Here is a 27536-nt window from a genome sequence, read left to right on the forward strand (position 1 = left end):
GGATGACATTGCAATTCTGCCCTCTGACCTCAAGTATGTTCGTCCTACTTTCTTCCATATAATGAAGAGGTAGTAAATTAGAGGACAACCCTGTTTAGGTAGAGTCTTTCCACAGACGTGTTGACAGCCTGTGTGTGTGTGTGTGTGTACTGCAGGGTTTGACCTGTGTGTGTGTGTGTTGACTGCAGGGTTTGACCTGTGTGTGTGTGTGTGTGTGTGTGTGTGTGTTGACTGCAGGTTTTGACCTGTGTGTGTGTGTGTGTGTGTGTGTGTGTGTGTGTGTGTTGACTGCAGGTTTTGACCTGTGTGTGTGTGTGTGTGTGTGTGTGTGTGTGTGTGTGTGTGTGTTGACTGCAGGTTTTGACCTGTGTGTGTGTGTGTGTGTGTGTGTGTGTGTGTGTGTGTGTGTGTGTGTGTGTGTGTGTGTGTGTGTGTGTGTGTGTGTGTACTGCAGGGTTTGACCTGTGTGTGTGTGTGTGTGTGTGTGTGTGTGTGTGTGTGTGTGTGTGTGTGTGTGTGTGTGTACTGCAGGGTTTGACCTGTGTGTGTGTGTGTGTGTGTGTGTGTGTGTGTGTGTGTGTGTTGACTGCAGGGTTTGACCTGTGTGTGTGTTGACTGCAGGGTTTGACCTGTGTGTGTGTGTGTGTGTGTGTGTGTGTGTGTGTGTGTTTTGACTGCAGGGTTTGACGTGTGTGTGTGTGTGTGTGTGTGTGTATGTGTTGACTGCAGGATTTGACCTGTGTGTGTGTTGACTGCAGGGTTTGACCTGTGTGTGTGTGTGTGTGTGTGTGTGTGTGTGTGTGTGTACACTGCAGGGTTTGACCTGTGTGTGTGTGTGTGTGTGTGTGTTGACTGAAGGGTTTGACCTGTGTGTGTGTGTGTGTGTGTTGACTGCAGGGTTTGACGTGTGTGTGTGTGTGTGTGTGTGTGTGTGTGTGTGTGTGTGTGTGTGTGTGTGTGTGTGTGTGTGTGTACTGCAGGGTTTGACCTGTGTGTGTGTGTGTGTGTGTGTGTGTGTGTACACTGCAGGGTTTGACCTGTGTGTGTGTGTGTGTGTGTGTGTGTGTGTGTGTGTGTGTGTGTGTGTGTGTGTGTGTGTGTGTGTTGATTGCAGGGTTTGACCTGTGTGTGTGTGTGTGTGTGTGTGTGTGTGTGTGTGTGTGTGTGTACTGCAGGGTTTGACCTGTGTGTGTGTGTGTGTGTGTGTGTGTGTGTGTGTGTGTTGACTGCAGGATTTGACCTGTGTGTGTGTGTACTGCAGGGTTTGACCTGGGCAGCCTGCAGATGTCCCAGGAGGCGGTGACGGATGTTCTGCTGCCCCGCTGGGCCTCGTCTCGGGAAGACTTCATCAGGAAACACAGGAAGGCTCTGGTGAGAGCCAGGCAGCACACCAGGGCTTTCACACCAACAAGGGCTCCGTACTCAGTTCCCCGCTCTGGAACTCTCCGAACCAGCTCAGTTCATACCAGTTTTAAGCGGAACCATCAAAGATGGCGGCTACTTCACTGGAAATGAGGATAGTATCTTCCACTACAGTATCTGAAAGAAACACTATTTTGTACAGTATATAAAAAAATTAAAAGACACTTTATAAACGTTATACTTTATATACACTTTATATTTATCTTTACCAGCCAGCTGCTCTGATAGCAGAATAGACACGGCAGACAGTTCCACAAAATGTGAACAAACACATGCGCGTGGCCGTTTCTATTCTAGTAACAGAGCAGCTGCCTAGTAAGAGAACGAAAGACTGTTTAGAAAGTGTCTTTTGTTTCGGGTTTTTTCATACAAAAAATAGTGTTTCTTTCAGATACCGTAGTGGAAGATAACCCCATTTCCAGTGAATTAGCCGCCATCTTGTTGTGACATTTTGGTGTAGAATGTGTCACATCATGACACACTCACTACCGATGTCACGGTTCTAGTTTTTTCGTTCCCGCTTGAGAACCACTGTTTTACTGGTTCCCGCTGCCAACCAACTTTTCCGGTTTCCGAACCGAATGTATTTTTCCGGTCTGAGTGCGCCGGCCGGGTCCAGACGAGGTTCGGGAGCGAGCACCAGTACAGAGACTTGGCGTGTGGAAGCCCTGTCAGCCATTGAGTAAAGAAAAATAAAATAAAAATGTTTTAATTTATTTACAATCTAGTCAGTATGTATGTTCATATGTGCCTTTAGGAGTGTGAGCATGTCTCCTGTCACCTCCATAAATGGATCGACCTGATATTCGGCTACAAGCAGAGAGGAGAGGAGGCTGTGGAGGCGCTCAACGTCTTCTACTACTGCACCTACGAGGGTGAGGCTGACCGCACACTACTCCTCATCCCTCCCTCTCCTCCTCCCTCTCCTCATCCCTCCCTCTCCTCCTCACCTCCCTCTCCTCCTCATCCCTCCCTCTCCTCCTCCCTCCCTCTCTCCTCATCCCTCCCTCTCCTCCTCCTCCCTCCCTCTCCTCATCCCTCTCTCCTCATCCCTCCCTCTCCTCCTCCCTCCCTCTCTCCTCATCCCTCCCTCTCCTCCTCACCTCCCTCTCCTCATCCCTCCCTCTCCTCCTCCCTCCCTCTCTCCTCATCCCTCACCTCCCTCTCTCCTCATCCCTCCCTCTCCTCATCCCTCCCTCTCCTCATCCCTCCCTCTCTCCTCATCCCTCCCTCCCTCTCCTCATCCCTCCCTCCCTCTCCTCATCCCTCCCTCTCTCCTCATCCCTCCCTCCCTCTCCTCATCCCTCCCTCCCTCTCCTCATCCCTCCCTCTCTCCTCATCCCTCCCTCCCTCTCCTCATCCCTCCCTCTCTCCTCATCCCTCCCTCTCCTCATCCCTCCCTCTCTCCTCATCCCTCCCTCTCTCCTCATCCCTCCCTCTCTCCTCATCCCTCCCTCTCTCTCCTCATCCCTCCCTCTCTCCTCATCCCTCCCTCCCTCTCCTCATCCCTCCCTCCCTCTCTCCTCATCCCTTCCTCTCTCCTCATCCCTCCCTCTCTCCTCATCCCTCCCTCTCTCCTCATCCCTCCCTCCCTCTCCTCATCCCTCCCTCTCTCCTCATCCCTCCCTCCCTCTCCTCATCCCTCCCTCTCTCCTCATCCCTTCCTCTCTCCTCATCCCTCCCTCTCTCCTCATCCCTCCCTCCCTCTCCTCATCCCTCACCTCCCTCTCCTCATCCCTCCCTCTCTCCTCATCCCTCCCTCCCTCTCCTCATCCCTCACCTCCCTCTCCTCATCCCTCCCTCTCTCCTCATCCCTCCCTCCCTCTCCTCATCCCTCCCTCTCTCCTCATCCCTCCCTCTCTCCTCATCCCTCCCTCCCTCTCCTCATCCCTCCCTCTCTCCTCATCCCTCCCTTTCTCCTCATCCCTCCCTCTCTCCTCATCCCTCCCTCCCTCTCCTCATCCCTCCCTCTCTCCTCATCCCTCCCTCCCTCTCCTCATCCCTCCCTCCCTCTCCTCATCCCTCCCTCCCTCTCCTCATCCCTCCCTCTCTCCTCATCCCTCCCTCCCTCTCCTCATCCCTCCTTCTCTCCTCATCCCTCCCTCTCTCCTCATCCCTCCCTCTCTCCTCATCCCTCCCTCTCCTCATCCCTCCCTCCCTCTCCTCATCCCTCCCTCTCTCCTCATCCCTCCCTCTCCTCATCCCTCCCTCCCTCTCCTCATCCCTCCCTCTCTCCTCATCCCTCCCTCCCTCTCCTCATCCCTCCCTCTCTCCTCATCCCTCCCTCTCTCCTCATCCCTCCCTCCCTCTCCTCATCCCTCCCTCTCTCCTCATCCCTCCCTCCCTCTCCTCATCCCTCCCTCTCTCCTCATCCCTCACCTCCCTCTCCTCATCCCTCCCTCTCTCCTCATCCCTCCCTCTCTCCTCATCCCTCCCTCCCTCTCCTCATCCCTCACCTCCCTCTCCTCATCCCTCCCTCTCTCCTCATCCCTCCCTCCCTCCTCATCCCTCACCTCCCTCTCTCCTCATCCCTCCCTCTCTCCTCATCCCTCCCTCCCTCCTCATCCCTCACCTCCCTCTCCTCATCCCTCCCTCTCTCCTTATCCCTCCCTCTCTCCTCATCCCTCACCTCCCTCTCCTCATCCCTCCCTCTCTCCTCATCCCTCCCTCTCTCCTTATCCCTCCCTCTCTCCTCATCCCTCACCTCCCTCTCCTCATCCCTCCCTCTCTCCTCATCCCTCCCTCTCCTCCTCCCTCCCTCCCTCTCCTCATCCCTCCCTCTCTCCTCATCCCTCCCTCTCCTCATCCCTCCCTCTCTCCTCATCCCTCCCTCCCTCTCCTCATTCCTCCCTCTCTCCTCATCCCTCCCTCCCTCTCCTCATCCCTCCCTCTCTCCTCATCCCTCCCTCTCTCTTCATCCCTCCCTCCCTCTCCTCATCCCTCCCTCTCTCCTCATCCCACCCTCTCTCCTCATCCCTCCCTCTCTCCTCATCCCTCCCTCTCTCCTCATCCCTCCCTCTCTCCTCATCCCTCCCTCCCTCTCCTCCTCCCTCCCTCCCTCTCCTCATCCCTCCCTCCCTCTCCTCATCCCTCCCTCTCTCCTCATCCCTCCCTCCCTCTCCTCATCCCTCCCTCTCCTCATCCCTCCCTCTCTCCTCATCCCTCCCTCCCTCTCCTCATCCCTCCCTCTCTCCTCATCCCTCCCTCTCTCCTCATCCCTCCCTCTCTCCTCATCCCTCCCTCTCCTCCTCCCTCCCTCCCTCTCCTCATCCCTCCCTCCCTCTCCTCATCCCTCCCTCTCTCCTCATCCCTCCCTCCCTCTCCTCATCCCTCCCTCTCTCCTCATCCCTCCCTCTCTCCTCATCCCTCCCTCTCTCCTCATCCCTCCCTCTCTCCTCATCCCTCCCTCTCCTCCTCCCTCCCTCCCTCTCCTCATCCCTCCCTCTCTCCTCATCCCTCCCTCTCTCCTCATCCCTCCCTCCCTCTCCTCATCCCTCCCTCCCTCTCCTCATCCCTCCCTCTCTCCTCATCCCTCCCTCTCTCCTCATCCCTCCCTCTCTCCTCATCCCTCCCTCTCCTCCTCCCTCCCTCCCTCTCTCCTCATCCCTCCCTCCCTCTCCTCATCCCTCCCTCTCTCCTCATCCCTCCCTCCCTCTCCTCATCCCTCCCTCTCTCCTCATCCCTCCCTCTCCTCCTCCCTCCCTCCCTCTCTCCTCATCCCTCCCTCCCTCTCCTCATCCCTCCCTCTCTCCTCATCCCTCCCTCTCTCCTCATCCCTCCCTCTCAGACTACTCGGGAGTCAGGACTGAGGGCTGGGTTCCCAGACCTAGATGAAGCCCTCATCCTAGACTAAATCAACATGTTGGATAGAGGATCTCCATTGAACATGTGATTTAGTCCTAGACGAGGCAGCCTAACCTCTGTCTGGGAAACCCCCCCCTTAGAGACCGGGAGTCAGCTTGTCTTTTTCTAGTTGAATCAATTAATCAATCAAACTTGATTTATATAGAGCAGGGGTCGGCAATTAAGTTTGGCTTCGGGCCCCAAAAAAATGTGCCACTAGATGGCGGGCCCGAACTTAATCAAAGGCTAATTTAAGTAATTGATTGTTTAAAAATGTGACACGTTCTAATGCTTTGACTTTTCTTTTCAGAGATGTACACATCGCTAGTCAACTAATACAGCTTGTTTTGTGAGCCTGCTAACAATGTAAAGTAGTCTTATAGTTAACTAGGTAGCAGTCCAATCCATTATGTTGCAGTATTTTGGCTTGACTAGTGAGTTTGTGTTGTGATTCTCAACAACGTTGAAACGTAGTTTCACCCTTTTCCATATTTTTTAATAATAAATGTGTGGACTGACGATGTAGCGCAGCCTAACTTATTCTAATAATTATTTAACATACTTTTATTCTGATAATTATTCCCCCCTCCTCCCAGACAAGGTCACATTATTATTGGATTGGTTGTTTGCGTGTCGGGTGAAGTTAGCTAAACATTTAACCTGCTAGCTAGCAATAGAAACATAATGTCACTCTCCAAAGGTCTAAAGAGGAAAGTTGACGGTGAAAACAGGGCATTTAAAGAGGAATGGACAGCGAACTATACGTTCATCCTACCTGGTTTCATCAATGCAAAGCCGTTGTGAGACTCACATTTTCCGTGCTCACAATGTTCCCTTTCTATACATGCGAGTCGTCCTTTTCGTCAATGAATGTGATAAAGACGCACGAGAGGAATCGATTGATGCATAAAAACCTTGAGAATTGCCGGATTAAAGTGACGTCCATATCACCAGATATCAAGCAAATACTGACCGATGGGAGATGCCACTTTTCACATTAAGTGAGTACCAAGCCTGTCGTTATTGTATTTAATAACCTAATTGTATTTTGTATATTTTGAATGAATGGCTCATTGTAATTATTATCCCTAATAGCGTGTTTGCTCTGTCGTTTCAGGAGCATAGGCCTATGCACCACCACCCCTCGCATGATCAAGCGGATTCTGTTTTTGTTTTTTTTGCGCCGATTTTGTTGTCAATGTTTTTCTGAAAATTAAACTGAATTTGCTTTGTTACTGTTCATATGTGTGTTGCAGTCACATATACGTAAACATGACGTTTGAATGATTTACTGAGCTGGTGTTATTTTTTTCAAACCACACACAAACCACACACATTGTAAAAAAAAGAAAAAGAAGAAAAAAGTGGATTCTCAAAATAATCTGCTGGGCCAAATATTATTGGTGATGGGCCAGCAATGGCCCGCGGGCCCCCTATTGCCGACCCCTGATATAGAGCATTTCCCGCACTGTGCTTCACAGATAACAGGTCATTCTCACTCCAACTCACAGAATTCCGTCCACTCCTTGAAAGGGCTATTCTATTCAATGTTTCTTCTCTGACCACTGAATTTGACCCCCCCCCTCGCTGTGATTGTAGGTGCCGTGGATCTGGACGCTATCGCCAATGAGACGGAGCGCAAGGCGCTGGAGGGCATCATCAGTAACTTCGGCCAGACTCCCTGTCAGCTGCTGAAGGTCTGAGGTCCCATCAGAGCACTTTACTACTTTTACTCCGTTTGGCTAAACGCTCAGGGTTTCTAGTGGTGCTGGATGAAGGAGTGTTGGGAGAGGAGGCTGTTTCTGAGTCTGAGCAGAAGGTTAGGGGATGTTATCCCTTATCTGAGTGGAGGCAGAATGACACCGTTTGTCAGTCTGTGAATTAGGCTGTTTTCTATTTGAACGGCTCTCTCTGGCTGGACTCTCTGTCGGTCTGTGTCCGTAAAAAGTGTTTAACTTAAACTAGGACAGCCGTGCCTATTTCACCTACTAAAAGAGCCACCTCGGGGGTCAAATTACCCCCTCTTTTTCAATGCTAAGCTGCTATTTACACACAACGACCACTAGTTGGCCGCTTGTCAATTAGCCTGCTTCCTACACAGAAAAACTGCAAAATAGCTTCATACTAGCTTCTCCTGATGTGATTTAGAAAATGTAATGATACTGGGTGGTAGAACGCACATATCTAGGAAAGTTCATGAAAGGAGGGTCATGAAATTTGATCGAATGCAAAGATATAACACTTCTTTTCACTCCCTTGGTCAAATGACCCCACCTCACGGCTGTTCTAGTGTACACTCTCACCCCCGTGTCTCTCTCTCCCCTCCTGTAGGAGCCTCACCCCACCCGCATGTCAGCGGAGAGTGCTTCTAGGCGGCAGGCCCGCATCGACACGCTGCCCCCCAACCTGTTTGAACAGCTCGACAAACTACGGCCTTTTGTGGAGGTACAGTAGGACCTTCTCTCCCCAGAACCTCTCTCTTCAGAACCTCTCTCTTCAGAACCTCTCTCCTCAGAACCTCTCTCTTCAGAACCTCTCTCCCCAGAACCTCTCTTCAGAACCTCTCTCCCCAGAACCTCTCTCTTCAGAACCTCTCTCTTCAGAACCTCTCTCTTCAGAACCTCTCTCTTCAGAACCTCTCCTCAGAACCTCTCTCTTCAGAACCTCTCTCTTCAGAACCTCTCTCTTCAGAACCTCTCTCTTCAGAACCTCTCTCTTCAGAACCTCTCTCCTCAGAACCTCTCTCTTCAGAACCTCTCTCTTCAGAACCTCTCTCTTCAGAACCTCTCTCCCCAGAACCTCTCTCTTCAGAACCTCTCTCCTCAGAACCTCTCTTCAGAACATCTCTCTTCAGAACCTCTCTTCAGAACCTCTCTCCTCAGAACCTCTCTTCAGAACATCTCTCTTCAGAACCTCTCTCCTTAGAACCTCTCTCTTCAGAACCTCTATCTTCAGAACCTCTCTCCCCAGAACCTCTCTCCTCAGAACCTCTCTCCTTAGAACCTCTCTTCAGAACCTCTCTTCAGAACCTCTCTCCTTAGAACCTCTCTCCTCAGAACCTCTCTCCCCATAACCTCTCTCCTCAGAACCTCTCTCCCCAGAACCTCTCTTCAGAACCTCTCTTCAGAACCTCTCTCCTTAGAACCTCTCTCCTTAGAACCTCTCTCTTCAGAACCTCTCTCCTCAGAACCTCTCTCTTCAGAACCTCTCTCTTCAGAACCTCTCTCTTCAGAACCTCTCTCTTCAGAACCTCTCTCTTCAGAACCTCTCTCTTCAGAACCTCTCTCCCCAGAACCTCTCTCCTCAGAACCTCTCTCTTCAGAACCTCTCTCCTCAGAACCTCTCTTCAGAACCTCTCTTCAGAACCTCTCTCCTCAGAACCTCTCTCCCCAGAACCTCTCTCCTCAGAACCTCTCTCTTCAGAACCTCTCTCCTCAGAACCTCTCTCCTCAGAACCTCTCTTCAGAACCTCTCTTCAGAACCTCTCTCTTCAGAACCTCTCTCTTCAGAACCTCTCTCTTCAGAACCTCTCTCTTCAGAACCTCTCTCCTCAGAACCTCTCTCCTCAGAACCTCTCTCTTCAGAACCTCTCTCTTCAGAACCTCTCTCTTCAGAACCTCTCTCCTCAGAACCTCTCTTCAGAACCTCTCTCCTCAGAACCTCTCTCTTCAGAACCTCTCTCCCCAGAACCTCTCTCTTCAGAACCTCTCTCTTCAGAACCTCTCTCTTCAGAACCTCTCTCCTCAGAACCTCTCCCCAGAACCTCTCTCTTCAGAACCTCTCTTCAGAACCTCTCTCCTCAGAACCTCTCTCCCCAGAACCTCTCTCCCCAGAACCTCTCTCTTCAGAACCTCTCTCTTCAGAACCTCTCTTCAGAACCTCTCTCCTCAGAACCTCTCTCCCCAGAACCTCTCTCCCCAGAACCTCTCTCCTCAGAACCTCTCTCCTCAGAACCTCTCTCTTCAGAACCTCTCTTCAGAACCTCTCTCTTCAGAACCTCTCTCTTCAGAACCTCTCTCTTCAGAACCTCTCTCTTCAGAACCTCTCTCTTCAGAACCTCTCTTCAGAACCTCTCTCTTCAGAACCTCTCTTCAGAACCTCTCTCTTCAGAACCTCTCTTCAGAACCTCTCTCTTCAGAACCTCTCTCTTCAGAACCTCTCTCTTCAGAACCTCTCTCTTCAGAACCTCTCTCATCAGAACCTCTCTCCTCAGAACCTCTCTCTTCAGAACCTCTCTCCTCAGAACCTCTCTCTTCAGAACCTCTCCTCAGAACCTCTCTCTTCAGAACCTCTCTTCTCAGAACCTCTCTTCAGAACCTCTCTCCTCAGAACCTCTCTCTTCAGAACCTCTCTCTTCAGAACCTCTCTCTTCAGAACCTCTCTCTGAAAATTTGCCTTCACTGGTCATTCAGATGTTGATACTGTACGGTGTGTTTGTGTGTGTCTGTGTGTGTCTGTGTGTGTCTGTGTTTGTGTGTGTCTGTGCGTGTGTGCGTGCGTGTGTGTGCGTGTGTGTGCCTGTGTGTGTATGTGTGTGTGTGTGTGTCTGCGCGTGTGCGTGTGCGTGTGCCTGCGCGTGTGCGTGTGCGTGTGCGTGTGTGTGTGTGTCAGGTGGTCAGTGACGGCTTGCCCCTGGTCCAGGCGGTGGTCCCCAGGAACCAGAATCGCTCCTTCATCATCCAGGGATCCGACGTCCTGGTGAGACCCAGACACTCAGCCTGCCACACACACGTCCACTACAGCCAACATCCACTACAGCCAACCTCCACTACAGCCAACCTCCACTACAGCCAACCTCCACTACAGTCAACCTCCACTACAGCCAACATCCACTACAGCCAACATCCACTACAGTCAACCTCCACTACAGTCAACCTCCACTACAGCCAACATCCACTACAGCCAACATCCACTACAGCCAACATCCACTACAGTCAACCTCCACTACAGCCAACATCCACTACAGTCAACCTCCACTACAGCCAACATCCACTACAGCCAACATCCACTACAGCCAACCTCCACTACAGCCAACCTCCACTACAGCCAACATCCACTACAGCCAACCTCCACTACAGCCAACCTCCACTACAGCCAACATCCACTACAGCCAACATCCACTACAGCCAACATCCACTACAGCCAACCTCCACTACAGCCAACCTCCACTACAGCCAACATCCACTACAGTCAACATCCACTACAGCCAACATCCACTACAGCCAACATCCACTACAGTCAACCTCCACTACAGTCAACCTCCACTACAGCCAACATCCACTACAGTCAACCTCCACTACAGTCAACATCCACTACAGCCAACCTCCACTACAGCCAACCTCCACTACAGTCAACATCCACTACAGCCAACATCCACTACAGCCAACCTCCACTACAGCCAACCTCCACTACAGCCAACCTCCACTACAGCCAGCCTCCACTACAGCCAACCTCCACTACAGCCAGCCTCCACTACAGCCAACATCCACTACAGTCAACCTCCACTACAGCCAACATCCACTACAGCCAACCTCCACTACAGCCAGCCTCCACTACAGCCAACATCCACTACAGTCAGCCTCCACTACAGTCAACATCCACTACAGCCAACCTCCACTCATGCTCAGACCTTTTGCTAGCATATCCGCCCAATAGAGCTCTCAGGTCTTCTGATGCTGGTTTTCTCTGTGTACCACATGTACAAAATAAGAGATTTGGTGAGGCTGCAGTCTCATTTTATGCACCCAAATTGTGGAATGCACTGCCAGTTTACATTAGGGATGCAACCTCAGCAAACATGTTCAAGTCAAGACTAAAAACCCATCTTTTTAATATTGCCTTTAAATTACTAAATAATTAAATGATGATTATATAATGATTGGAGCATTTTGAGCTGCAACGTTTGCAGGAAAAGCGCTATACAAATAAAAGTTAATATTATTATTATTATTATTATTATTATTATTATTATTATTATTATTATTATTCATTATTTGTATTAATTCACAGGAGAATTGTGATGGGTAAAGCTATTTAAATGTGATTTACATTGTGTGCATACATTCATACAAGCATACAACAGTCACCCTCTGAATCAGTGTATATTACAATAACACTACTTGGTGATATCTTAATGATAAAACACACTATCTACATCCACACGCTTCAACATAGATGTGCTTGTATGCCGGGTCATGCTATGGGGGTTGGGAGGCCTCTCACTCCTCTCTCTATCTCATACCTCTCACTCCTCCAATTTGCCATTTAGCCAGACGCTTTTAATGCAAAGTGATTTACAATTTCAAATTACAGGGACATTCCCCCTGGAGTAACTGAGGGCTAAGTGCCTTACTCAAGGGTACACACTAGTGGTGGTGGGGTGGTTTCAGGTGGGATTTGAACTCACAACCGATCCGATCACCAGTCCAACTCACTATCCACTAGACCACTACTTGTGGGGCGGCAGTGTCTCAGGAGGTAAAGCCGGCGTCTAATGATCGCAAGGTTGGCAGATCGGCGGCTGGCCACATGTCGAGGTGTCCTTGGGCAAGACACTGAACCCCAAATTGCTCCCAATGAGCGTCCCAGCGCCTTGCATGGCAGCTTGCCACCATTGGTGTGTGAATGTGTGTGTGAATGTGTGTGTGAATGTGTGTGTGAATGTGTGTGTGTGAATGTGTGTGTGAATGGGTGTGTGAATGGGTGAATGAGAGGCCGTTGTAAAGCGCTTTGGAATAAGGAGCTATACACTGCGTACACAATTATTAGGCAAATTGTATTCCTCAGTATTAATTTTATTGTCAAACAAATACAATGCTATCAGTCAATCCTAAATGTTATTGAACCTCAAACCTGAATGTTTATCAAAGGAAAAATGTGTTTTCTCTTTCTCAGGGGAATAAATAACTGTGCAGAATTATTAGGCAACTATTAGTGTGCAGAATTATTAGGCAACTAAATTACAACACATTTTAACTTATTTATTAAACATTTTTAGAGTTGGGGTAACAAATAACTAACACAAAATGATAATTAAATAAAAATGTTGGCCTTTCAAAAATATTCAGTGACCAATATAGCCACCATTTTTTTCAATAACTGCTAATCTGTTTGATCAACTTCGGCTGAAGCAACAACCACAGCCTCGTCTTTGAGGCCTTTGCTGGCTAGCCAAGCAGTGGAGTACTTGGATGCATGTGATGGAGCTTTGTCCTGCATAAAGATCATGGCCTTCTTGAATGCTGCGGACTTACATTTACATTTACATTTTTGGCATTTAGCAGACGCCTTATTCCAAAGCGACTTACAATCAATACATTTGAATACTAAGCATGCGAATCAGCAGTCCACTATTCGTTGCAGGAAGAGTACTCTAGCTTGGGCCCGGGGCCACTGACTTCTTCCTGTACCACACTTTGTCTTCCAGAAACTGTCAGTAGGTTTGGAAGTAAATGTTCAGTCTATCTTCAACCCGACAAGGTCCAACTAGCTCATCCTTAATGATAGCAGCTCATACCAGTACCCCTCCTCCACCTTGCTGGCGCCTGACTCAGAGTGGTGGCCTGTGTCTGTTAGTGACCCAGCCACGGGCCATCTATCTGGTCCATCAAGAGTCACTCTCCTTTCATCTGCTCCTAAAATCTTTGAAAAATCTGTCTTCAGGTATTTCTTGGTCCAATCTTGACGCTTCAACTTGTGAATCTTATTCAGGGGAGGTCGTGTTTCAGCCTTCTTTACCATGACCACGTCTCTGAGCACTTAACACCTTGTACTTCTGGACACTCCGTGTTTCAGCCTTCTTTACCATGACCACGTCTCTGAGCACTTAACACCTTGTACTTCTGGACACTCCAGATAAGCCTTCTTTACCATGACCACGTCTCTGAGCTCTTAACACCGTGTACTTCTGGACACTCCAGATAAGTTGCAGTTCTGGAATATGGTGGCAGTGGAGGATAATGGGTTCCTGGTAGCTTCATGTTTAATTCTTCTCAAGTCTTGCAGTTAATTTGCGCCTTTTCTTCTCCATGCGTTTTTTGCAACAAAATGTTCGAATGTCCAGTGGTCACGCCTCAATAGTTTAGCTATTTCAAGAGTGTTGCATCCGTCTGAAAGGCATTTTAAAATGTTTGACTTTTCAGTGTCAGTTAAATCTCTTTTTCGGCCCATTTTACCTTGAGGTAATAAAGCTACCTAATAGGGGTGGGCATCAATGATCGACGATCGATAATTGATCGATAAGGATCTTGGTCGATCACAAACTATTTTGCTCGATAATCATTAATAAATTGGTGTAATTTATAATTACTACTAATAATAATGGAAATTAGTTTGTCCACGTTATGTGTGAGAAATGAACTTTGCATTTGCCTTCGCATTGAATTTCGCAACGCAGTACGGCATGATGCAGTTCCCGTACGTTAGTGTAACCTCCAGTAATTCACCTGCTCCGGTCAGCGCCATGGCACAGCTCCTCGGGGAGCAATACGCAGCAGGCGCTGCTGCTGACATCCCCATCGAAACAGAAGTTTGCACCTTTCTGAGGGAGCCTTCTGCGGGCCTGAACTGCGACCCAACTGACTGGTGGAAATTGAACGAAAGAAGGTTTCCTAGGTTGGCCAAATTAGCGCGGACCTACCTCTGCATCCCCGCAACCTCGGTGCCCTCAGAGCGAGTGTTTTCTGCGGCTGGCCTAACTGTCACCAGATTGCGTTCGTCTCTCACCCCTGAACATGTTAACATGATCATCTTTCTGAACAAGAACCAGTAGGCCTGCCGCCTACAGTCTCTCGCTGGATTTTAAATTTAAGTTAAGCTGGACGCTCGACACTAACGTTTTCAGTCATCCTCCTATTTGTGAGTAACTGTTTTTTTACTGCTCCTATGGTGAGTTACTTATTTTACTATATTTTTATTTATAACGTAAAATGTGTTTTTAAGTTAAACAATTTAGGCTACTCACTGCCTTGTTCAAGAGGATTGTTATCTGACTGTAGTGTCTAGTTTGAATGTGAATGAATGAATGTGTGCAATAGCAACTCAGCGTGTGGGCAGCCTACTGGGCTAACGCTATGGCTTGCAGATATTTTTTTCTTTCGAAATGCTTTGTGAAATGGAATGCCTGGATGGAATACAAAATAAAGTTTTTTCCCCAAGGAAAACATGCTTGTTATTTCTGCCCTAGTTTTTTTTTTTTTATGAAAAAAAAGCTTATCAATTAATCGATAATTGATCGTTAATTCTTGTGATTATCGAAAAAGAAATGTTTATCGTTTGCCCAGCCCTACTACCTAATAATTAATATAAGGTGTTAATCACTTTAGCCACACCCTCCCTCATTACACAAATACATTACCACCTGATGATGTTAAATCCAATAAGCATTCAAGTTGATATGGTTTGGAGTTGGAAAATGTGCATAGAAATAACAATAAGGTCCCAATACTCACTTGCCTAATAATTGTGGACACAGTGTATAAGTCAGTCTGTGTACCATTTACTCCTCTCTCTCCTCTCTCTCTCTCTCTCTCTCTCTCTCTCTCTCTCTCTCTCTCTCTCTCTCTCTCTCTCTCTCTCTCTCTCTCTCTCTCTCTCCTGTCACTCCTCTCTCTCTCTCCTCTCTCTCTCTCACTCCTCTCACTCCTCTCTCTCTCTCCTCTCTCTCCTCTCACTCCTCTCTCTCCTCTCTCTCCTCTCTCTCCTCTCACTCCTCTCTCTCCTCTCACTCCTCTCTCTCCTCTCGTAGGTGACTGTGAGTGCTACTGGGCTGATCGGGACTCACAGCTGGCTCCCGTACGACAAGAACATCGCCAACTACTTCACCTTCACCAAGGACCCCACGGTGGCCAATCCCAAGTGAGTGTGACCCTGGACCCTGACTTTGAGCAGTGTTGCCAGATGGGATTGTTTTCCAGCCTAACCACAGTCTAAAAAAAAAAACTGTGTGAGCCCAATTGGGAGGGAATACGCCCAATCTGGCAACACTGACCCTGAGTCCATGCTAAAGCCCAATTTATACTTCTGCGTAAAATCTACACCGTAGCCTACGCCGTAGCTTTTCGCGCACCTCTCCAAAAATGTAACTACGCGGCACACCTACGCAGACCACAAGAACTGTGATTGGTCCGCTTGGTAGCACATGATTCCGACATGATTCCGACTCTCTCGTAGGCCTAAATGCAGAAGCCATGACAGAAATGTCATTTACTTTTTCTGTAATTACTTGAAAAATTATGATAACCATCTTGTTATCTTAGTTTAATGTCATTTCAATGCATTATAGACATTTTCTTTACAACAAGCATAACAAAAAAATCGCTATTATGCCGCTATGAGTACACCGTTCCAAAGGAGCGCCCCATGGAAGCGTCAAGCACAGCCTTCCCATAAGGAGCGCGATTCACATTTACGAGATGTACAATCCCGTTTTATTTAGAAATAAATGATTACCTGTGGCGTTTGACAGCGGATGATGATAGACATATTTAACATGACATGTTTAATGTACTAAGTTAGGCTGATGTGTGCATGATAGACGCGCATTTTGACCTATTTCCATGTTTTATTTACAGCTATGGCACTTATTAAACCAAAACAAACCGCAATCCTATCCGAGCTGTTGTTATTATGTAATATACTTCCATTAGACTACCAAAGCAGGACACCGGAGCACTCATATCTGCGCGTATGGTTACCCTGTGCCCCGGCCGACATGATTCAGGGGCATAGAAAACACACTGCCAACTAGCGATGTGACGGTGTAATTGCAGGGCGACGCAGACCGACCAACGCAGAACTATAAATTGGGAGAGCCCTTGCGTTTACTGGCGTAGCCGCGCGTAAATTCGACGCAGACGTATAAATTGGGCTTACGGCAGTAAGCCCTGTTCTAAACCCAGACACTGAAGGGTCAGGTGGAGCCCACATTGTGTTCAGAGTCTAGTCACCCTGAGTCTGGACTGAGGTTCTGCTGGGCTTAGTGTGGTTAATGTGTGACCTGGAAGCAGCTAATCATTGAGTGCGTGTGTGTGCGTATGTGTGAGTGCGTGTGTGTGCGTATGTGTGTCTGCGTGCGTGTGCGTGCGTGCGTGTGCGTATGTGTGTCTGCGTGCGTGTGCGTGTGTGTGTGTGTGCATACCTTCCCCGCGTCGTGGCCCCCCAGGGGGCCATTGAGACGTCTGTTTGAGTTTTGCTTGGTGGAACATGAGCCAGACGTCATAGTCAGAATGGGAAACACTCGGATCTGATTTGTACTCATCCATGTAATTATATTTCCATGTGACACAACTCTTAAAAGTATTGGCAAACATTTGTCTTCTCCCCTATTGGCCTGGAACTGTAATAGATGACCCTTCACTCATCCATTCACTATCTCTCCCTCTCCTCATCCCTCTCTCCTTCTCCTCATCCCTCACCTCCCTCTCCTCATCCCTCCCTCTCTCCCTCACCTCCCTCTCCTCCTCCCTCTCCTCCCTCCCTCTCCTCCCTCCCTCCCCCTCCTCCTCCCTCCCTCCCTCACCCTCCTCATCCCTCCCTCTCCTCCTCATCCATCCTCATCCCTCTCCTCCTCCCTCCCTCACCTCCCTCTCCTCCTCCCTCCCTCTCTCCTCCTCCCTCTCTCCTCCTCTCCTCTCTCCTCCCTCCCTCTCCTCCTCCCTCCCTCTTTCCTCCCTCCCTCTCTCCTAATCCCTCCCTCCCTCTCCTCCTCCCTCACCTCTCTCTCTCCCTCCCTCTTCTCCTCCCTCCCTCCCTCCCTCCAGGACACAGCGCTTCCTCTCAGGGCCCTTCTCCCCGGGGGTGGAGGTGGGTGCCCAGGTGCTGGTGGTGTCCAATGACGGGCGTCTGCTGTTCAGCGGGGGCCACTGGGACTGCAGCCTGAGGGTCACCCAGCTGGGCAAGGGCAAGCTGGTGGGCCGGATCTGCCGACACATCGGTAAATGATCACGAATGAGAGCAGAACGTGGGGCGGCAGGTAGCCGAGAGGTTAGAGGTCAGGTAGCCTAGAGGTTAGAGGTCAGGTAGTCTAGAGGTTAGAGAGGCAGGTAGTCTAGAGGTTAGAGAGGCAGGTAGTCTAGAGGTTAGAGAGGCAGGTAGTCTAGAGGTTAGAGAGGCAGGTAATCTAGAGGTTAGAGAGGCAGGTAGTCTAGAGGTTAGAGAGGCAGGTAATCTAGAGGTTAGAGAAGCAGGTAGCCTAGAGGTTAGAGAGGCAGGTAGTCTAGAGGTTAGAGGTCAGGTAGTCTAGAGGTTAGAGAGGCAGGTAGTCTAGAGGTTAGAGAGGCAGGTAGTCTAGAGGTTAGAGAGGCAGGTAGTCTAGAGGTTAGAGAGGCAAGTAGTCTAGAGGTTAGAGGTCAGGTAGTCTAGAGCAGAGGTTCCCAAACTTTTTTTAACCAAGGCACCCCTGAAGCTTTCCCCCTTCTCCAAGGCACCCCAACTCTACGAAGATTTAAAAAATGCCTCGGAGCTTAAACTAAAAACAATACACGATGAATTGGTTTGAAAATGTGTGTTTATATATAATACATAAGTATTGCCCCAATGAATTTTAACAAGATAATAAAAGTCATAAATGAACTGTAATGGATGGGCAAGAATGCATAGGTCAGTCAAACTATCGCTAAATTAAATAAAATTGTGGCCCTCAAGGATTGTACAATATGGGAGGAGACTCAGAGGGAATTCTTCACACAAATAAAATATCAAAGGCCTGTATAATCAATCAATGGAACAATGCTTTTTTGGGGGGCTTAAAATAATGCCTTAAAATGTAATTCTCATTTCAATGCTCATTCTGAGATTATTATTTCACATCTGAACCAAACGGGTATAATAATTTTACAATAATAATCATGACAGAATTGTAAAAATTGAGAGAAATACAAAACAAAGAAATATGTTGTGCGCATTAGTGGGACACATGCGCCTGCTTTTGGGAGCAGAGTCTCTTTATGCGGGGAGAGATAGTGGACACCGCGACACGCAGGTCCTGTTCCACTGACAGACGCGTGCGTGTCTTGTTCTTGACGTATGCTAGAGAAGAAAAAGCCAGCTCGCACAAGTAGGAGGTTGGGAAGGGTAAAAGCACCTTGATGGCGCTCTCTGAGAGAGATGGATATTCATGTCCCACAAGCAGTCAAAACCTATCCAAACCTAGCTCACCATGTTTGAGCTTCAGTGTGCGGTCCATAATGAGCTCTGCCAGTTCATCTTGAGCTTTGCTGCTCAAACTAGCAGCTGATGCTGATGAGAGGGGGTTGAACGGATCCCGGAGCCAGTCGAAGTCTTCGTTCATTGGAGGGAAATAGGACTCAAATCTCTCCTCCAGCATACGTAGGTGCGCAGCGATCAGATTCAAGAAAGACGCTGACTTGTGTGCTGCGTCATTGGCCGTCAACGTAAACATTTGTGTTTTTCTTGGCCACCCCGTCTTGCCACCGTCTCAATTTGGATCGGAATCCGTTCAGTTTGTCTGTCGCTGTCAGGATATTCTCAGCCTTCCCTTGCATTTTTATGTTGAGGTCATTAAGGTGGCTGAAAATATCTGCCAGATAAGCAAGCTTAATCCACCACGATTCATCTTCCAATTGTTCTTTGTATGGCAAGTCGTGCTCACTGACATCAGTTCATCTTGGAGCTCATAGACACGGGATAACACCTTGCCCCGCGACAGCCAGCGGACCTCTGTGTGTAATAAGAGCCCCTCATGCTCGGACCCCATCTCATTGCACAATGTGCTGAACAGCCGTGACTTCAGCGGGCGTGATTTTACATAATTAACAATTTTCACCGCTTGGTCCAAGACTTCAGTGAGGAGTAGTTAGTTAGTAACTAGTAGGCCTAGTTAGTAAATTAATATCTTTCAAATCTGAGAAATATATATTTTATTTGCTTATGAACTCCATTGCACATGTAATAAACAAACGTTTATTCATGTATTATTATTATAATTTTATATTATACTTTTTTTTTTTTTTTTTTTTTTTTACGAGCAGATTTGCCGGCACCCCCGGACAGGTGCCGCGGCACCCACTTTGGGAACCTCTGGTCTAGAGGTTAGAGGCAGGTAGTCTAGAGGTTAGAGGTCAGGTAGTCTAGAGGTTAGAGAGGCAGGTAGTCTAGAGGTTAGAGAGGCAGGTAGTCTAGAGGTTAGAGGTCAGGTAGTCTAGAGGTTAGAGAGGCAGGTAGTCTAGAGGTTAGAGGTCAGGTAGTCTAGAGGTTAGAGGTCAGGTAGCCTAGAGGTTAGAGAGGCAGGTATTCTAGAGGTTAGAGAGGCAGGTAGTCTAGAGGTTAGAGAGGCAGGTAGTCTACTCTAAACCATAATTGCTTTGTACTTGATTAGTTGAATCAGGTGAGCTGGTGGTGGAACAGACCAAATATGTGGAGCGGCTGGGGCGCCCCAAGGAGAGGGTTGAGAAACACTGGTCTAGAGGTTAGAGGTCAGGTAGTCTAGAGGTTAGAGAGGCTGGTAGTCTAGAGGTCGCCGGGTTCGATCCCCGCCTCAGTAGGGAACTTGCATGTGTCCTTGAGCAAGGCACTTAACCCGTAATTGCTCCATGGGCGCTGAATATGGCTGACCCTGTACCTAGAACCTGAAAATACCACATTCCAACAATTGACTGACAAGTCGTTTGCATGGCAATAAAAAAGAAAGAAAAAACTGTAAAAAGAATGTTTTTTTTAAAATAAGTTTAGAATTGTTCATGGTTTGATTCATAGAGAGATGCTACCTCAAACTAAAGAGCTGTATCAATGCAGTAACCATGCAGTAACAATGCAGTCACCATGCAGCCTTGATGACCAGTGCTCCAGCTCTAATCATCACACACTTCACACACATCATATCATATGCACTGGCTTGTTGGGTATCTGCTGAGCCTCTGAGAATAGTCTGTGTGTGTGTGTGTGTGTGTGTGTGTGTGTGTGTGTGTGTGTGTGTATAGACGTGGTGACGTGCCTGGCTCTGGACCTCTGTGGCATCTACCTCATCTCTGGGTCCAGAGACATGTCCTGCATGGTGTGGCAGGTCCTGCAGCAGGTACGCCTGGCTTACACCCCGACCCTGACCATGATCCTAGCCCTGACCCTGACTATGACCCTGACCCTCGCCATGACCCTGACCCTAACCTTGACCCTGACCCTAACCTTAACCTTGACCCTGACCCTGACCATGACCCTGACCCTGACCCTAACTTTGACCATGACCATGACCATGACCCTGACCCTCGCCATGACGACCAAGCAGCATTCTACTCTGTCCTTTTTCTTTTTTAAACTCGGTTTTATTTCGGTTTCAGCAACTTATACAATCACATCCACTATTTTGTCCAATGTTTTTTTTTTTTATTATTATTCTTTCAACTGTACATGTATGATTAGATCATTTTAGATAATGTATGATATACATAATTTAAAGTTTAAAGCTCTCAGTGGCACAGCACCAGAATATGTTCAGACCTTTAGCTAGCATATCAGCCCAATAGAGCTCTCAGGTCTTCTGACAATGGTTTTCTCTGTGTATCACATGTACAAAAGAAGAGATTTTGTGAGGCTGCATTCTCATTTTATGCACCCAAATTGTGGAATGCACTGCCAGTTTACATTAGGGATGCAACCTCAGCAAATATGTTCAAGTCAAGACTAAAAACCCATCTTTTTAATATTGCCTTTAAATGAATAAATAATTATATGATGATTATATAATGATTGGAGCACTTTGAGCTGCAGCGTTTGCAGGAAAAGCACTATACAAATAAGGGTTATTATTATTGTACATTGTAACATGTCCCCACCTCCACCGCCACCTGTCCCTCAGGGGGGGTTCTCCAGCGGCTTGGCCCCCCGGCCCGTCCAGGTGCTCTGTGGACACGACCACGAGGTCACCAGCGTGGCCATCAGCACCGAGCTGGACATGGCCGTCTCAGGGTCAAAGGTGAGGGGTCAAGAACGTCCGTCTTAGATATGAGAATTTTTGCTGGAATTTTTTATTTATTTTTATGTGTGTTTGTTCTCCCTGTCAGACTCTTTCCATGCAATAATAATATTATTCATATCTGTCATAATATATGATGTTAATGGGATCCTCTCCTTCAATTGTTTCCCTCTGTCACTCTCTCACTCTCTCTCACTCCCTCTGTCTCTCTCTCTCTGTCACTCTCTCTCTCTCTCACTCCCTCTGTCTCTCTTTCTCTGTCACTCTCTCTCACTCTCTCTGTCGCTCTCTCCCTTCCTCTCTCTCTCTCACCCTCTCCCTCTCTCTCACCCTCTCTCTCTCACACCCTCTCCCTCTCTCTCACACCCTCTCTCCCTCTCTCTCTCTCTCTCTCTCTCTCTCTCTCTCTCTCTCTCTCTCTCTCTCTCATTCTCTCTGTCTCTGTCCCGTCCCCCGTCCCCCCCCCTGTGTTACAGGACGGTACTCTGATAGTCCACAGTGTGCGGCTGGGTCAGTTCCTGCGCTCCCTGCGTCCCCCGGGGGGGGGCTGCCTGGCCGGCCGCGTGGCGGAGCTGCAGGTGGGGCTGGAGGGGCACGTGGTGGTCCAGACCACCCTGGGGGGCCACGACGCGGGGAAGGTATGCACACACACACACGCACACGCACGCAGACACACATACGCACACGCACGCACGCACACGCACGCAGACACACATACGCACACACACGCACGCACACACACACACGCAGACACACACACAGACACACACACACACACACACACGCATACGCATGCACACGCAGACACGCACGCAGACACATACATACGCACACACACACACGCACGCACGCACATACATACACATGCACACACACACACACGCACATACACACCCGCACACACACCTAAATACACACACGCTTATCACTGCTTTATCCCTGCAGTTACTCTATACAACCTACTCTACACTTCCAACCTTCTCTCCCCCCTCCCCCTTCTCTCTCTTCCTCTCTCTCTCTCTCTCTCTCTCCCCCCCCTCCTCTCTCTCTCTCTCCCCCCTCCCCCTTCTCTCTCTCCCTCTTTCTCTCTCTCCCCCCTCCCCCTTCTCTCTCTCCCTCTCTCTCTCTCTCCCCCTCCCCCTTCTCTCTCTCCCTCTCTCTCTCTCCCCTCCCCCTTCTCTCTCTCTCTCCCCCCTCCCCCTTCTCTCTCTCTCTCTCCCTCCCCCCTCCCCCATCTCTCTCTCTCTCTCCCCCCCCTCCCCCTTCTCTCTCTCTCTGCTGTGTGGTAGGAGGTGTACTCCCTCCATGTGTACAGTGTGAATGGCTGTCTGTTGGCCTCCGTCACCCTGGAGGAACATGTGACCGCCCTCCACCTGGTGCCAGACTACATCCTCGTGGGCACGCAGGAGGGCACCCTGCAGATCAGAGACCTGTACAGGTAACCAACGCCCCGCAGGGTTCCACGTTAAGTCAAACACTTCCACGTTAAGTCAAACACTTGCCGGGTTTGTTTGCGAGACCGACAGCGCTGCAGGTGCCAGACTAGACTAGACGATCTAGTCTATATTATTAAAGCGTACGCGATGCGACGGGTGATCGACCGGTGCGTACACTTTAATAATATCTTCACTCCACGATCGTCTAGTCTGGTCTGGCGCCTGCGCCGTCCGTTGTTCTTCCTGAACACCGACACAGGCTGTGTTCGGAATGGTATACTAGCATACTGCATACTAGCATACTCAATGAGTATATACTGCATACTGCCTACTAAATTCATAATAAGTATGTGAAAACCAGCCGACCATTTACACAGTATGCATACTGCCTCCCAGAATGCATTTCGCCGGGAGCGGCGAATTTAAACCTCCATTAGCTAAAATATGTAATTTTGGCTTTACAAGTGTTAACATGTCATTTTATGAAGTTTTAATATGTTTTCAGGCGAGAAAGTAACCACATATATTCCCAAAATGTGTCCAGTTTACCAAAATAACCCGTTTATATATCTGATCTGACTATTTTTTGCGTCTTCTGTTCGCTAGCTTCGTTCGTAAATTCGCCCTGGTAATATGATCAGCACTCATGGAATGCCTTTTGTCCAATCAATTTACCTGGTCCCTTTATGAAGTTGCACCCAGTGTGCGCTCCGGCGCTCTCAGAGAGATTTTACGAACGCACCCTACGTTGCTTACCTTCACTCACTCGACAGAAATATCGTAACATAATTATAACAAGTTGTAAAATGATTTGGGGGGCCAATATCTTTAGCTAGCTCAAGTAACTAGCTTACTATTGTTGTCTTAACAGTTGGTAAAATAACATGATTAAAATAAATATATATGAGCAATAACATATCGTGGGCAAGCACTACAACCAACTTGTCCGTCTGAAGCTACAATACTGGGATCATTCGTGATTGGGTTACAATCAGTCAAATACTAGGTGAACATGTGTGTAAGACACAAATAAACTTGGATTTCATGCATTTCAAGTGGCATATTTGTAATCATGACGACGTAGCCTTGTCTAAGAATGCATTTCACCATGTTAATTCCCAGTATAGTGAAAATACCACCGCTCATCCGTGATCAGACTTAGCTGGGGTGCTGCATCTGAAGAGTATCAAATAGAGTGCAAAAAAGCAGCATCTGCACACTCAAATATGTACAAAAAAAGTTGTTTATTGCAAGCTTTCGGTTCCCAGGCTATCGGACAATGTAAACAAAAGCTGTATGACAAGTTTGTATGACGCAGTTTGACGAGGCTGAAAGCGCACAGGGTTGCCAGATGGAATTGGCAATTTACAGCCTAAACTTTCTATAACCTCAAAATCAAGAAGCCCATTCGGCGGTAACCCGCCCCATCTGGCAACCCTGGACGCAACCCTGCAACCCTGGACGCAAAATGCATTTTGGGAAACAGTACCTGAGTAGTGTCCATCATAACTGACTTAAATTTTCACGGAAGTAATTGCTCACATACTAAATTTCTCGCATACTCAAATCTCGCATACTGTACAGTGTGAACATACTCAAAATCTACGTCATATCTAGTATGAGTAGTATGCTAGTATGCTATTCCGAACACAGCCACAGATCCAGGATCCAGCAGCGCCGTCGCTGTCGCGCAAACAAACCCGGTGAATGTTTTACTGCACCGGGCAAGCGGGCAACCATTAATGTCGAATGTGGATTAAGAAACAGTGTGTGTGTGTGGTGTGTGTGTGTGTGTATGTGTGTGTGTGTGTGTGTGTGTGTGTGTGTGTGTTTGAGCGTCAGACCTTAACACTTACCTTTCACACATAGTACCCTGTAAATTACATCCCAAAAAACAATCCCAACCCAGGTCCGCCAGTGATTGTCACCGTTCACACACCAGCTAAATGCCAGACGATTACCATGTTGTGTCTGTTCACACATGTCCCGGGTCTGCCAAGCTACTAGATTCACTCATTCAACTGGATGCAGAACTGGAACGAGACAGGCGCGTGAGGCTGCCATACATCAACATACATACATATATATATATATACATGTATATATATATATATGTGTATCTGCCATATATCATATATATATATGTATCTGCCATACATCTACCTCCGTTTTATATGTATTTATCATCATATTTTTCATATTAATTTAATAGCGAGCCAACTCGTATTATGCTTACCATCACCAAGTTCGCTCGCCAACTAAAGCTCTTGATTACCGTTGATATAAACATGATATAAACATGCTGTACTAGTCCATAAGCACAGTGATATAAACATGCTGTACTAGTCCATAAGCACAGTGATATAAACATGCTGTACTAGTCCATAAGCACAGTGATATAAACATGCTGTACTAGTCCATAAGCACAGTGATATAAACATGCTGTACTAGTCCATAAGCACAGTGATATAAACATGCTGTACTAGTCCATAAGCACAGTGATATAAACATGCTGTACTAGTCCATAAGCACAGTGATATAAACATGCTGTACTAGTCCATAAGCACAGTGATATAAACATGCTGTACTAGTCCATAAGCACAGTGATATAAACATGCTGTACTAGTCCATAAGCACAGTGATATAAACATGCTGTACTAGTCCATAAGCACAGTGATATAAACATGCTGTACTAGTCCATAAGCACAGTGATATAAACATGCTGTACTAGTCCATAAGCACAGTGATATAAACATGCTGTACTAGTCCATAAGCACAGTGATATAAACATGCTGTACTAGTCCATAAGCACAGTGATATAAACATGCTGTACTAGTCCATAAGCACAGTGATATAAACATGCTGTACTAGTCCATAAGCACAGTGTGGGAGAACTTGCTACAGCGCAGCCACACTGTGTTGTTGGCCTGAGTAGCACAGTAGAAGCGAGGGAGTGACTGGAAATGCCACTGGTGCCTAAACATCTAAACATATCACACATGTACATGTAAACATATCACACATGTACATTTAAACATATCACACATGTACATCTAAACATATCACACATGTACATCTAAACATATCACACATGTACATCTAAACATATCACACATGTACATCTAAACATATCACACATGTACATCTAAACATATCACACATGTACATCTAAACATATCACACATGTGCATTTAATAAGTAATCTAGCTAACTAAGCTAGCTAACTATCCAGTATCCAGTTGTGGAATTATATTTAGTAGTAGTGATATTGGGGGTCTGGGGCAGTTCTTATGGGTTCTCCCAGACTGAGGTATGGGCGCGCTCCGGGCTCTCTCCCTGCTGATTGCGCAATTTCCTCTATGTGTGTGTGTGTGTGTGTGTGTGTGTGTGTGTGTGTGTGTGTGTGTGTGTGTGTATCATAAATATAACAAATGTACATTAGATAAGTAAGCAAGCTAGCTAGCTATTATATTCAGGGTCTGGGGCAGTTCTTATGGTCTCTGTGCTGCGGGCGTCTCCCTGCTGGCTGATGCAGGACAGCTGTGGGAGGAGAGGGTGTGTGTGCACTGCTCCGTAATGTGTCTATATCACAACATGTACATTTGATCAGTAAGTCATTTAGCTAACTATGATTGGAAATGAAGTAGTATCCAGTTGTGGAATTATATTCATCACTACGTTGGCTGATGTGATGTGGGTTAACCAGCCAACTCCGTAACATCAGCGGACCAAACCAAAAGTACAAAGTGAGAAACTCCTGGCTGTGATTGGTTAACGTGTTCCACATGAAAACGTCTTGAGTCAGACATACGTCACCCTTTGCGTGCCGGACCCGGGAATGTTCAGGCTTCTGTATAAGGCTTCCCTGTAAATTCCATGGAAGTATACAAGGTCCCGACCAGGGTAATTGCCGGAGAGGATTTCCCTGGTCAGTCGCGTTCACACATACACCGTACCAGGAAAATTCCATGGAATCTACTGGGAAGGCTTGTATGTGTGAAAGGGGTTTTAGTGTGTTAATCTGGCATGTGGTAACACCTGGTGCTCTGTGTTGCCGTGGTGACACCCGGTGCTCTGTGTTGCCATGGTAACACCTGGTGCTTTGTGTTGCCGTGGTATCACCTGGTGCTTTGTGTTGCCGTGGTAACACCCGGTGCTTTGTGTTGCCGTGGTAACACCTGGTGCTCTGTGTTGCCGTGGTGACACCCGGTGCTCTGTGTTGCCATGGTAACACCTGGTGCTCTGTGTTGCCGTGGTAACACCTGGTGCTTTGTGTTGCAGTGGTAACACCTGGTGCTCTGTGTTGCCGTGGTAATGCCTGGTGCTCTGTGTTGCCGTGGTAACACCTGGTGGTCTGTGTTGCCGTGGTAACACCTGGTGGTCTGTGTGTGTGTGTCAGCCTGTCCCTGGCGGTGACGGTGGCGTTGAAGGTGGCGGTGAGGAGCGTCTCTGTGACCAAGGAGAGCAGCCACATCCTGGTGGGGCTGCAGGACGGCAAGCTCATCGTGGTGGGGGCCGGGAAACCAGAAGAGGTAAGGGGGGGGGACGGGGGACTGGGAAACCAGAAGAGTTAAGGGGGGGGGGGGGGGGAAACAGAAGAGGTAAGGGGGAAACCAGAAGAGGTAAGGGGGGGGGGAAACCAGAAGAGGTAAGGGGGGGGGGAAGGGAAACCAGAAGAGGTAAGGGGGGGGGGAAGGGAAACCAGAAGAGGTAAGGGGGGGGGGAAGGGAAACCAGAAGAGGTAAGGGGGGGGGGGGGGGAAACCAGAAGAGGTAAAAGGGGGGGGGAAGGGAAACCAAAAAGGGACACTCCCTGTCAATGACAATTATATTGAATCTAAATGTGAATGTGAAGAGTGAGTGTGTGTGTTCTCTCAAGCCTGGTACACACATAAAGATAATCTGGTACAC

At 48.1% G+C, this 27536-nt stretch overlaps 1 protein-coding gene across 1 annotated transcript in view; it reads left to right on the forward strand.

Annotated features, from left to right (window-relative positions):
• nbeal2 (neurobeachin-like 2) overlaps positions 1-27536 on the forward strand; it is a gene marked incomplete at both ends in the record, with an annotated part of 99139 nt that overhangs the window by 70196 nt on the left and 1407 nt on the right. Inside the window, 12 exons of the mRNA XM_080541236.1 lie at positions 1262-1371; positions 2180-2297; positions 6865-6962; positions 7597-7710; positions 9877-9963; positions 15011-15120; positions 17025-17197; positions 20202-20296; positions 21074-21190; positions 21667-21828; positions 22480-22628; positions 27026-27158. Coding sequence (XP_080397362.1) covers positions 1262-1371; positions 2180-2297; positions 6865-6962; positions 7597-7710; positions 9877-9963; positions 15011-15120; positions 17025-17197; positions 20202-20296; positions 21074-21190; positions 21667-21828; positions 22480-22628; positions 27026-27158 — 1466 coding nt within the window. The remainder of the gene's footprint in view (positions 1-1261; positions 1372-2179; positions 2298-6864; positions 6963-7596; positions 7711-9876; positions 9964-15010; positions 15121-17024; positions 17198-20201; positions 20297-21073; positions 21191-21666; positions 21829-22479; positions 22629-27025; positions 27159-27536) is intronic.

Source organism: Nansenia antarctica (genome assembly GCF_963989245.1).
Source record: "Nansenia antarctica genome assembly, chromosome: 10".
Taxonomy (NCBI): domain Eukaryota; kingdom Metazoa; phylum Chordata; class Actinopteri; order Argentiniformes; family Microstomatidae; genus Nansenia; species Nansenia antarctica.